The following is a 13,602-nucleotide window of genomic DNA, read 5'->3' on the forward strand; positions in this document are numbered from 1 at the left end:
AGAGTGAGGTGGTTGTATAGCAGACTGTGGGGTGAGATGGATGTGTACCAGACTGTGGAGTGAGGTGGATGTGTACCAGACTGTGGGGTGAGATGGATGTGTACCAGACTGTGGGGTGAGATGGATGTGTTCCAGACTGTGGGGTGAGGTGGATGTGTACCAGATTGTGGGGTGAGATGGATGTGTACCAGACTGTGGGGTGAGACTGACGTATACCAGACTGTAGAGTGAGGTGGATGTGTACCAGACAGTGGAGTGAAGTGGACATGTACCAGACTGTGGGGTGAGGTGGATGTGTACCAGACTGTGTGGTGAGATTGATGCATACCAGACTGTAGGGTGAGGTGGATGTGTACCAGAATCTTAGAAAAACAACAGACGAAGCAGTCTTATTTAAACTTTAATATGTGTATAAAAACAATTTTTATCATAACTCAGGTTAAAACACTATATAAATTAATTCCACAACATGACAAAAGGGCTGCTAAAAAATTCAAAACATTTTGGAGACTTCAATAATCTCTGCTGCATGGACTTCAATCAGGTATGGTCATATGACATGTATATGTACTCATAAGCAAACTCAAACAACAACAATGATTTGCTTTGTGAAGATCTGACACCCTTCAGGTCATGCAGGTTCCAGTTGATGAATCAGCTACAAGGCATATAAACTTTCAGTGAAGTATTCAGAAAGTATATATATGACTTTTTAAAATCATCTTACAATGCTGTCATATTACTGCTCAAAAAACATCTTTTAAGACTGGGCATTCAAAGTTAACTTAGGTTTGATATCACGTGACTTTCTAGAGAGGGTTTATTGGAATGTCACACAAAGATGTCTAATCAGAGTACAAACATTTTTTATGAAAGCAGGAAAATAACAGTGTTCTGATTAATGCAGTTAGTGGATGTGCTGTCCTATGTTAGCTCTGCTTTAGAATATGATCACCACAACACTAAAATCACTTTCTGTAAGTGGATTCTAAAGATTACTTAATTCACAGCGGGTCATGTTTGCAAGCATATGTGAATATGGTTTTACTGTGCCTTTAAACGTTTTCTAGCGATATCACTGTGGGAGACACACAAAGCTTCAATCACTAGGCTACCATACTGCCCATAACTTGTTCTGAGTGACCTAGATCCCTCTCTCAACAGTATTTCAGGAACACACTAGTGCCTAGTGCATAGGGACTAGAGCGGCACAGTCATAGAAACAGACCACTTTGCTTCAGTCTTGCACAAATCCAGGATTCTAACCAACAAGCAGTATGCCATTACAAAAGGAAGCATATAATAAACAGGAACAGATGAATATGTTTCATGTAACATATCTCACCATGGCCTTTCAGCAGTGCTAAGAAACAGCCATTGCAAAGATGTTGCAATGAACCTGTCTATTGTCTACCTAGGCGAATCAACCTAAGCCTTTCTCAACACACATGGCTTACTTCACTAAACTAAAGGCAGTTGTCCAGCTCACATTCCATGTGCTGGTAACAAGGTTAACATGACTGTTTTGTTGCACATTTCTACATGTAAAACAGTAGTTACTATAAGTCTGAACAGGTGCTCCTTTCACAAAGCAACCTTTACTATGGTTTACTAAGGTGTTCAAGAATGAGAGTTAAGGTTAATTTTAGTAAAGGCTGCTTTGTGAAAGGAGCCCCAGAATAGAACAGAAACTCGACAGGTCAGAATATGTCAAGTCTGTCGGTATCGCCCAACAGGTCACATGCAATGAAAAACAAAACTTTGTAGATTCTGATAGCTTTCAATATGCACTTGCCAAAACAAATCATCTCAACCCATTTCAAACTTATAAAGTTTTTAAAAAAACCCTGCGATGTAAAAAGCCCCGTGAAATCAGAGTTCAAACGATTCACTAAATTTCTCCCAGTGCTGGGGAGGGTGGGGGGGGAAGTGGTTTCAATAGCTATGCTGCGCTGCGCTCAAACTGCATTGTGTATGTTCACTGAGCTTGCACCAGTACAAAAACCCAAGTACAAAATATTGCATTTTTGATTTGTGATTATACACTTATAATTTTCATAATTTTTTTTTTCACAATCACCAACGCATTATATATATCATGAACAAGTGATAACTGTGTTTTAATTATTGATTGTTTGGTTGCATGTGACCTTTTTATAAGCTTTGGGATCTTTTATACAGAATAGGTACTCCACAGGAACAGTTTGACACAAGGTTCTCCCTGCAGTGAGATGGTCAAGGCTGAAAACAGATCCCACACTGAGTAGTGTAGCCCTTGTGTGGATAAAATGCTAATGAGAAGGTCCCATGATACTGCATAGCACCTTTTAACAATGATAATAAAATACTCTCAGAGCTGATAAACGCAAAGTCATGATCAGTTTCAATGTAGGACTTGAGGACATGATCACAGCAAGTTGCACAACCAGATATACCATATCACCCACGTAATCTGGAGCTCAATTTAGTTTACAGTGAGTATTGTGTATACACCTAACCATTTGGTGTATGTATTCACCATGATTGTACTGTCAAACATGTATTTCCTTTTAAATATTGCACTATAGTTTGTGACTTGCAACAATTAGCATTCTCATTATTGTCACAGTAATCTCAGAGTGGTTTTCTTTGCTTTCACTGAACCAGTTATCCTACCCCAAATCCCGCAAGTAATTCATCTCAAGGCTAAAGTCATAATCATATTTTGACCAGTCTATCGTGGCTGTCTCGAGCTGCTTGTCAAGTGAGTCCAGTCGCTGCAGTAATGACAGGTGAGGTGCCAGAATGAAAGGGATGTCTGCTAGAGGGAGCATATGGTTGTTGTTGGAAGACGTGTGTAGGGGAGACAACTGCATGTTCATGCCTGCACCTGTTGTGATGGCAACATGATAGCCAGGGGGTTGCTGAGTTTGAGTCTGAAAAAAAGAGGAGAGATTTTCAAGAGAACATAAATACTCAGTCATAAGACTATTACTAATATAAAACTTGAAAACATGACAGATAAGGAATGCACTTCAAATTTCTTATTAGATTAGGGTAAAATTTAGTCTAAAGATTTCATTGCTTGGGTTAATATGATACTGTTCTCTTTAGAATTAAAACATGTTGACTTGGACAGTGCTGATGTGCTGCATTTTGGTTTTTTGGGTTTTTTTTGCTTAAATGAGCATTTACTGAACACACATTTAGTTTGAAAGCAACATTTAATTCTCATTTTTCATGTTTATAAATGTTGAAAATGAATCAATCACACACAGGTACAATAAATACTTTAGAGTTTATGATTAAACAAATTTTAAGTCTAAACATATGAAACAAAATCCATACAATCTACAATTCTTTCAATGAAATGGTTTTGGAAATATCCAGCATATTTTACACAAAGAGGGAATTTCTGCCATATTATTTCTCAATTAGATTTTGCCTGTGGACAACATCCTACCTGTGAGTAGTGTGGAGGAGAATGTATTCTATGCTCATCGACATACTGTTGATGTGTGATTGTTGTACGATCACTAGCAGTTTCCCCAATTAGCAGGAAGCCATCTTCTTCACGATCATCATGGCTATGGACCGGGGCATGACAGGTTTGCTTAGCTTGGGCTTCGGGTAGCAGCTTCAATCTGCCGAACACTGAATGCAACATCGACATCTCTGCTCACATGTAGCTCTTGGTATCTGTAGAAAGAGCAGAACATAATGTTAGGGGAGTCAAAGTGTCTTCTCATAGCACACTTGGTCCAGATGAGCCAGTCTGTATCAACAACATGCTCAATTAGTGATATTTTTTGAGGATTTGAGGAAGTGTTCAATTTTTGAGAGTTTGGATGAGATGGGATACCCTGCCACCCTTAACACAAAGAACATCTTGACAAATAAATACATGCTTGATGAAACAAGAAAATCATGAAAAATGGTTTAACAAACAAATGTAATACACTAAAAAATATATCATACATATTACAAATATAATTTTATCTGAAATGCTGTTTCTTTCATCTCTCTCTCCCACTCACACACAGACACAGACAGACAGACAGACAGACAGACAGACAGACAGACAGACAGACAGACAGACAGTCAGACAGACAGACAGACAGACAGACACACACACACACACACACACACACTTGCATGTCACATTGTACATACAGACTATAGCTCTAAAACACAGGCTCACACTTCAGTGGCTGCTGCAAGGTACCTGGCTTGCATTTCTCACTTAGCAATAGTATTTCAATTCTTGTCTCCACAGGAAGGTAACTTTATTAGTTTTAGTTATTCGCATGAAGGCGAAACACGGTACTCTTTGATGTTAAGTATTGTTACAGAAATGTTTATGTAAGGGCTTACCAGGGATTCATGTGGGATTAGTGTAAGGGTGGCGACTAAATTTGTACATAACCACAGTTAACAGGTCGTTTGTGCTGACACTGATTTCGTGAACAGTTTTTGTCGAACATGTTCCCCGCGCTCTGCGATGGACAGAGGGAGACAACTCTTCTTAAGGATTCCTCATCTTGTAACTGTGCAATGGCCCTGCTTCTGACGTCAGCCATTGCAATAATAATGTCTGTGTTGTGTAATGTAGAATCAATTGTGAGGCTTTAATACTATGCCAAAATTATTGTCACATGATTGTCATGTTCTTAATTTGAATTATTAGAATGTTAGATGATACTTTGTACACATTTTAATCATTAAGAAGGACAGTGGAAGTGAAGTTTGTACACATTTTAATGATTAAGAAGGACAGTGGAAGTGAACTTTGAACATACTTTAAGTGAAATGTACTATAAAATGATACAATGATACTTTGTACATATTTTAAACATGTTACTGATTAAGAAGGAAATTATTATTAGAACTAAAGAGTGAAATATTTTATAAATACATATGAATGAATAAAATCTCATTCCTCTGGGATTAAGGTTCTTGTATAAACACTCGAACCCATTGTTGTAAATGTCCACACTTTTCGCACAAAATCGAAAATATGTTTATACACGCCCAAAAAGTCTCCTTCCTGCAAGTGAACCTTTTAACAAGACCCTTTTGTTTATATTACGAGGGGATGTCAATAAGTTTTGAGCCTTGCATAGAAAAACACAAAATATTGGTATGAACCACATTCATTTTTCAACATAGTCCCCTTGTGAGTCAAGACACTTGTTCCATCTTTTCTGCCAGGCGCTGATGCCATCTCTGTAGAAAGCGCCATTTTGGTCCTTAAACCAAGCCTCAGTAGCAGCAATAAGCTCATTATCATCCTGAAATCTACAACCACGCAAGTGTTTCTTGAGATTTGGGAACAGATGGTAATCACTTGGTGCCAGGTCTGGAGAGTAGTGGGGATGCGGCAAGATTTCGTACCCGCATTCCTGGACAGCAGCGGCTGCAACGCGAAAGGTGTGTACTGGAGCATTGTCTTGATGTAGAAGATTGACTGTCCTTGACTGACTGTCGCACTTGCCTCAACAAGTTAGCGTAATATTCCCTATTCATTGTTCTTCCTTTTGGTAAGTAACCTATGTGGATGAGTCATGACACCTTTGCTATCCCAGAAGACTGTCGCCATTACCTTCTGCACTGATCTGGAGGCTTTGAACTTTTTGGTCCTGGGAGAAGTGACATGTTTCCATTCCATGGATTCTTGTTTACTCTCAAGATCACAGTGGTGGATCCAGGTTTCATCACAGGTAGCTAGCCTAAAGTGAAAATCCTCTGGATTCTTGTTGTATCTGGTTAGCATGGAGTTGCTTATGTCGACCCTTGTTTGCTTCATTTCATCTGTTAGCATTCTTGGCACCCATCTTGCGCACACCTTAGACATGACGAGATGTTCATGAAGAATTCTCTCGATGGATCCGTGTGAAATGCCTGTGGTCTCCTCTAACTCGTGGAGTGTGATTCGACGATTTTCCAGCACAAGTCTATGCACTCTGTCAATGTTTTCCTGACTAGTGCTTGTTGTTGGGTGACCTGGATGGGGGTCATCTTCAAGACTCTGTCTACCATGCTTAAATTAATTGACCCATCGCTTGATGGTAGCAGATGAAGGGGAAGACTTCCCATAAACTGCTGAAAGCCTTTCTTCAATGTTCTTCGCAGAGTTTCCTTCAAGAACTAAAAACTTAATTACTGCTCTATACTCAATTTTATTCATTTTCACTGAGGTGAAGGGGGTCTCTTTCTGTCAATGTGGGCTGTTCAATAACTTCTGAGAGTAGGATACCAAAACTTATATATCACATCAGCTACACCCCAAGGTTCAATGTCGTACCATAGGCTGTGACACCTGGGTATGACAAATGCTCAGGGCTCAAAACTTATTGACATCCCCTCGTAAGTGAGAGTGATTAGCAGCATTTCAGTTTTACCATACCTTGCCAGGTCATGTCAGTGTCAGTGTGCAAAATAGTTTCCAAATTTTGCTTACCAGTCAGGCTAGCTATAGCTGAAAGTTACCAGCCCGCACAATAATTCACTAGCCTGAAATTTGAATATAGGAACAAAGCCAAAGTTTACAAAAAGGTGAAATACCATTATCTATCAGGCCATAATCTTGCATGATATAAAAGGATGTGCGATAATAATGATCAAATTGCACCTCATAAAAACAAAAGAGTGCAAACTGTTGTGCATAGTAATTTGCTCCCTAACTACCTTTCAAAAAAACATACAGAAAAAGCTTTATATTGACAAGGAATGACGTATTAAATCGGAGTCAGCCACAGTCAAGTTCAAGTGACAACATGTAAATACAGAGTAGCCTCCCCTGGCTAAAACCACTACTGGCACTGGGGAAAAGCAATTCCATTCATATCAGTATGAAAACAGACAACATTTTTCTATGAAGTTTTGATTGATTAATTAATTAAGTGACAACGTTAAACTATGAACTCTAAACATAGTCCTTGTGTACAGCACTTCCAAAACACAGTTTCGTTGATCTTTTTCAGAACATCAGTTTGTTTTTGCTTCATTTTCGAAATCAGACAATATTATCACTTGAAGTTTCAGACGACAAATGAATGCAAAATTCTTATTTACAAAGGTTTGTGGTAAATAGGCGTGAATAATGCCACGCAAAAGAATGAAAATAACGGACCTTTTTCCACAAAATACCACAGACAAAGCAACAGTGTCTGCCATGTCTCCCCAGACCGATATGTCTGTTAAGGAGATGTGTGAATCGAAAGGCGAGCAAAACCCAGCGACTGACCCCAGTCAGAAAAAAATGGTTGCAAGAATGACGCAAGGCTCTCTGAAAATGAGCTTGGTGCTATGATATGTGACTATTGTAGCCAGTAGTTTCAAATGAGCAATAGTGTCACTGGTGGTGGCTGCAATAACTTTTGTATATCCACACTATTTTGAAAGACGGTAATACAGGTATTCCCCCCTACATTTTCCAAATCCCCCCTCCTTATTTCTTAAGGGGGCAAGAAATCCCCCCTCGATTTTCAGTTCTAGAATAGACACTGTGACTGGTCAGTTCATTATGATGTGGCCAATAATCAGATGTATCATTTTTTTCTTTAGCAAAGAATACTTTATCTATTTTGGGTAAACTTCATCTAGGACAAAGCCAGAAGCGAGGCATGTGAAAGACATAGACCACTTTGGTGAAATGACAAACCCAGAGGCACCATCACCAATGACTGAAACCCACAACAATGTGTGTTATCACTGAATATTGTACCCTCAATGGTATGTAGCTTTACATGCATCCCAAATTATTCAGTGCATAATATTTCCATCTTATTCACACTAAATTTCTCAACTTCTTATAAACTTCCTATGGATATGCCATGTGGTAAAAACCCAGAAGCTCCCCTCTGTTCTTCAGAAATTTTCATCACAAAACGTTTGAACACCATAAATTATTACTGATATACTAAAATTAAGTATCTTCATCGCCACAAATAAAATGTGTCTACTGTTACAGTTTTCGGTGTGCGTTACCAGTATCCCTGTTTCATAAATGAGAACATTTCTAAATCTGACGTTACTAAAATACTGTATACCTTACATTCAAACTTACAATCTGTTAAGTGAAGATGGTCTGACAACACCAAATATGTTCTCCTTGCAATCTGTTAATATGCCTTAAACAGCTGCCAAGTGTTTGGAAACTGTCGGTCCGAATAGGAACCTCAATCAATCGCAACATGAATCACTCCGTAAGCCTGATGACTGGAAATCGACAACACAAGGATGACGGATACTTGTACATACTAGTATCCTCGAAACAGATTCGACACTAATTTGGAATACATATCCGTTTTACCTGAACACTCATATCTAACGTTGTATATTATACAATTATCATGGATATGCTATAGGTATTTGCTTTTTACAGAGTAAGGAGAAAGGAATTTCACTGGCAAACATTTCTTTAAAAATACTAAAAGAATCGCGAAACGTTGTTTTCGGAATCCATTATGCTGCTGCCGGAAGTAGTGACGTTAGAATCTAGCTTCCGCCGAAAATTTCCCGCGAAGTTTGGGTTGATGTGTTCATAGAGATATCAAACATGGACAACGATTTTTCTCGCCCAAGAGTGAATGCTTCTGTCTTGTCTTCATATAAGGGAAGACAGGTGTGCGCCTTAGGAATGGCAAAAAATGTAAGTAGCCAGGAATACATTCAGTAACAAGTCTAAAATCTGGATGAAAACGTTTAGTCAGCATTTGCAGTAGACTCGTATGGTAGACACTCGCCAACGATGTGTTGTATCAAAGACGTATATAAGTCTTTGGTTGCATTATTTATCAGTCCCATTATCGAGTCCGGGTCGAGGACGACTGAAGGTTTTATGTTGTGGTGGTACGCAAGGAACTCTAACCATGTGCCAGTGAAATCGCCCCAGCAAATTTGGTCAGATAGCTAGTTTAACGTCGTGTTCCTGCCAAGCTAGCGACGTTTAGCTAGCTGAACTATTGGTCAAAATGCCCCAGATTTTTTGTCAAATCGGGCCATAGGGGTAGTCAAAAGGCCCCAATTTACTTAATATGGTGTAATATATGCCATATATGCATAGTTTTTGTCAACTTCCATATAATTGTCTCTACACAATATTATGTAGTAATATTTCTGATAAATTTCCTATTAGTAAACTGATAAGAGCAAAAGTAACGTGCAGTTTACCGGGCGCACAACCTGGGGAATACTGAGCGCTTGCTAACGAGCCCGCTATAGAGCTACTGCTCTGTCTCACTGGACCGCGCTGCTGTATCCTTAGCCCTTGGGCACCCCCCTTCTAGATCCTTAGGGTTAGGGCACCCCCTTCTAGATTCTGAGGGTTAGGGTTAGCCCTTGGGCATCCCCCTTCTAGATCCTTAGGGTTAGTGAGTAAAGGTTAGGGTTGGCTTACCTTAGATGGCTTCTTGCTTTGATGAATGGATAGGCAGGGCCTAGCTCTGCGCATGCGCAGTAAATGAAAACAAACCATAAAACTCTGTTCAGAAAGCAAAGATCTCCTTCTCGGCTGTGGTTGATCAATCCCAGAGTCTTGCTCTCACTTTGCTCTCCTTCAGCAGGAGGACCTTGATCAGTTGATTGGGACAGGGACACCTACCGATACAGGGCTTTGATAAGTCAGAATAGTCCCAGATATCTGAAGCAGCGATAAAGGGCAAGGCCATCAGTGTCTGAATAAATTGAAAAACTGGGTTCTTTTTCTGCATGCCACCTGTAACAAGAAACTCAGTATCCAAATCCTGTGGATCCTTGTCTATCCCTAGTTGGCTGATCTACGTTTTCTTTAGCTCCATTTGTTGTAACAACTGGCTGCACTATGGTTGTAACCACATCCTCCACAACAGTTGCAGCTGACTTGAATAGCACCATTGTGGCGTCCTCTTTATCTGATCAACTGAAAATTTATCATAATGCAATAGTTGTTTGATGAAATAGTATTGCAGGTTTATAAAGGCGAACTGGATTGTGACAGCCTCCTGATCATAATTGGGATTACTTAGCAGAAGCTCTTGATGTTAATTGGATTAATTACTTAAAGAAACAATTAAGCTGGTAAAGTTTAAGAGGCTTATGTAGACCCTTACGTGTGATGCTTGTAACTTGCCAGGGTTAGCAGTGTGGTTGTGAGACGTATCACTGGGTGTGAAGTTAGTTCCCTTCAGAGTGACAGTAGCAGGGCAGCTGTGCTTCTTGTTGCGGACACTACATCTTGTTCCTTGTGTTTTGTTAACATGTTTCAGTAGTATGTTTTATCCACACTTTTTGACAAGAAAATAAAAGAAATATCAAGTGATACACATTTTACCATACTTGTTTACAAAACCTATACATTTACAGCCTCACTATTTGACTACAGTAAGTAACTAAAGCTTTAAATTGTTTTGATACATGTTTTGCCATACTTGCAGACAAAACCTATACCTTTACGGCCTCACTTTTTGACAAGAGTATGTTTAACCAAACCTCTACATATGTATTTTACCATACTTATTCAGATTACACAATGTAATTTGTTGACAAAAAAAAATATGCATTTACAGCATTTACAATAAACATACCATACAAACCTTTAATTTATTCTTGTAATTCTTTACCAAATATTTGGATTTGCAATCTTGTCTATACATAAATATTACCGTTACTCTTATCAGTTTGATAATAGGAAATTTATCAGAAATATTAATACATAATATTGTGTGAAGACTATTGTAGGGAAGTTTACAAAAACTTTGCATTCATGCCTTATATTAAACCATATTAAGTAAATTAAGGCATTTTGACTACCCACTTGAGGTGATTTGACCACATTTGATGGGGCGATTTGACTGGCACTCACTCGAACCAAATGCATCAATAGTAACAGCTTCACTCTAGCGACTGTAGGTCGCTTCATGGATGTCCCATTTCAACAACACTTTAGACTCCAACCTTTCAGATCCAACACCCCTTTACCAATCTTAGGGCAGCACTGAATGCATGGTTATTCCCTTCATGGATGTCCCATTTCAACAACACTTTAGACTCCAACCTTTCAGATCCAACACCCCTTTACCAATCTTAGGGCAGCACTGAATGCATGGTTATTCCCTTCATGGATGTCCCATTTCAACAACACTTTAGACTCCAACCTTTCAGATCCAACACCCCTTTACCAATCTTAGGGCAGCACTGAATGCATGGTTATTCCCTTCATGGATGTCCCATTTCAACAACACTTTAGACTCCAACCTTTCAGATCCAACACCCCTTTACCAATCTTAGGGCAGCACTGAATGCATGGTTATTCCCTTCATGGATGTCCCATTTCAACAACACTTTAGACTCCAACCTTTCAGATCCAACACCCCTTTACCAATCTTAGGGCAGCACTGAATGCATGGTTATTCCCTTCATGGATGTCCCATTTCAACAACACTTTAGACTCCAACCTTTCAGATCCAACACCCCTTTACCAATCTTAGGGCAGCACTGAATGCATGGTTATTCCCTTCATGGATGTCCCATTTCAACAACACTTTAGACTCCAACCTTTCAGATCCAACACCCCTTTACCAATCTTAGGGCAGCACTGAATGCATGGTTATTCCATGTAAAGTGAGACATATTCACACTTGATAATGACAATTTGTTCCCATGTTGCAGGTGGACAACAGTGGCCTTGCACTGACACTGGCTACTGGAGACGGAAAGGAAATTAAAGTTACCATGCAGGAACCCGTAAGTCCACATGAGTTTCAACCATTGTCATCTAGTGACCTTGCGTGTATTCATCAACTAGAACATAGCTTGTTCAATGATGTATAGATAAACAGTCAGCCAATAAGTCTGTCTTGGCACAAATATCTCTGCAACGTTGTGCAAACCTGTGACTCTTTGGTAGCCAGAATCCTTTGATTATGGGTTCAAATTTCAGATAATGATCCTTGGTTCTCTTGAAGTTGAACATTGATAAAGTTGACACGTCGTGATGTAATTGAAAGACTGGTCATTCAGTCACTCATTCAGTACTATTTGCCCACACAGACTTCATGTTTCAGCTTACTGAATACGTGGCAGGTTTGACAGAAATCCATGGCCGAGTTGATGACCGAGGCACTGGCATTGTGTGTGACCACTACGTCCTGTTTCCAGAACAGGCATCAAATACTTTTGGTAAGTGAGCCCCTGTCCTTACCAAACTTACATTACACTCTTATACTCCCCAAGTAATCATATGTATTATGTTGCAAATCAGAAAATTGATTGCAAAATAAAAAAATTTGGGATTGGTTTATATGAGAATACATTTACTATGGAAAATGCTTATTAATCAGATAGCAAAAGGCAAAATCAGAATGCAGAGGTAACAATAGCTGACATCAAAGTTTCCTAGCATGTTTTATTCACATGAGAGTTTGATGCAGCATTGTCAGTCATATAGGTGGAATATATCAATGAGCAGATTTCTGGTCCCCTGTTAATCACACACTTACCTAGATTATAGTAGTTTTGTCTGCGCTGGACTCGTGTATCTTTTCACAAAGTGTTGAAAACAACATCAGGAGTCTTTGACATTAATATAAGCATGAATCCTAACTCGCTTTTGAGTGGAACAGGAGAAATATATTGATATCTGACAAATATATTTCCTTCCTGACCAGATATGCAGATGTACAACCAGGCAGTGGAACTGATGACACGACTCCCTGACCACTATCAGATTGGGGTCAAGCAGTGATGTACACAGGAGCAGGGGCTATGTTGTGAAGATATGAACAAATGTGTTTGTATGGAGTATCCAGCGCTCACTGTCCAGATCCTGACCTTGTTACTAGGAGAGAGAACACATACAGGCGTTTCAGGTCGTCAGTGTCTGCTGCTGATATGGATCGTTACTGGACTGGTTTTGAGTTATACGCCAGTAAACATCAGTATGGGACTCAGCATGCTATACAGTGCTAGCCCTCTTTTTTCCTTTTTCAATTTAGAACCAGTCTGTTACATACATAAATCACCAAGGGAAATATGTGCAAAAGATTCATGTGTGGGTGGCAGTTGTTTTCTTTCTGATATTTTCAAAACCAGAGTGACTGGATGCATTGTCAAAATAATGTAGATAACATCATGTGAATAATGATTAAAATATATATATGCAATATCATTTGTGTTCTTGTGGGATCATTTTAACAATGAGCAATGTTTGTAGGACAATGTTGTTGAAGTTCCCTTTGCAAATAGATAGACGCATTGAAAACTTACAGAACCAATGATGCGGATCCTATGCGACACATATATTTTATATAGGGTTATTCCTTTACTGAAAAACAATAGTATCATTTAAGATCAATTTCAGCATCTTTATGCAAGATCAGTTTCAGCAGCTTTATTTGAGATCAGTTTCAGTTTTCTATATATTTATCTCTTGAAAGATATTAGTTGTATCTAGCATCGTATGTCGTACAGATACTAACTCTACCTTTCCCATATATCTTAGACACTCTTTAAATTGTATGGGTACCACATGACCCGTAACATCTGTTCCGTTATAATCAAATTAAGACCTTAATAACTTAATTACCACTTATCATTGATCAGTATCGTTTTGCTTTGTTTTCGACACAAATCTGAAATTTCATT

General features: G+C 39.0%; 2 protein-coding genes across 2 annotated transcripts; one reads left to right on the forward strand and one right to left on the reverse strand.

Annotated features, from left to right (window-relative positions):
- Positions 1-389: 389 nt before the first annotated feature.
- On the reverse strand, positions 390-8,133 carry LOC137256268 (uncharacterized). The gene is made up of 3 exons (XM_067793999.1): positions 8,048-8,133; positions 3,443-3,678; positions 390-2,915 (listed from the first exon to the last, which is right to left on the reverse strand). The coding sequence occupies exons 2-3, from the start codon at positions 3,650-3,652 to the stop codon at positions 2,652-2,654; spliced, it is 474 nt and encodes a 157-aa protein (XP_067650100.1). The 5' UTR covers positions 3,653-3,678; positions 8,048-8,133; the 3' UTR covers positions 390-2,651.
- A 298-nt stretch (positions 8,134-8,431) lies between these two features.
- On the forward strand, positions 8,432-13,126 carry LOC137256269 (replication protein A 14 kDa subunit-like). Its single transcript, XM_067794000.1, has 4 exons — positions 8,432-8,632; positions 11,629-11,703; positions 12,024-12,138; positions 12,627-13,126. The coding sequence occupies exons 1-4, from the start codon at positions 8,540-8,542 to the stop codon at positions 12,701-12,703; spliced, it is 360 nt and encodes a 119-aa protein (XP_067650101.1). The 5' UTR covers positions 8,432-8,539; the 3' UTR covers positions 12,704-13,126.
- The last annotated feature ends 476 nt before the right edge of the window (positions 13,127-13,602 follow it).

Source organism: Haliotis asinina, chromosome 11 (genome assembly GCF_037392515.1).
Source record: "Haliotis asinina isolate JCU_RB_2024 chromosome 11, JCU_Hal_asi_v2, whole genome shotgun sequence".
Classification (NCBI taxonomy): Eukaryota; Metazoa; Mollusca; class Gastropoda; order Lepetellida; family Haliotidae; genus Haliotis; species Haliotis asinina.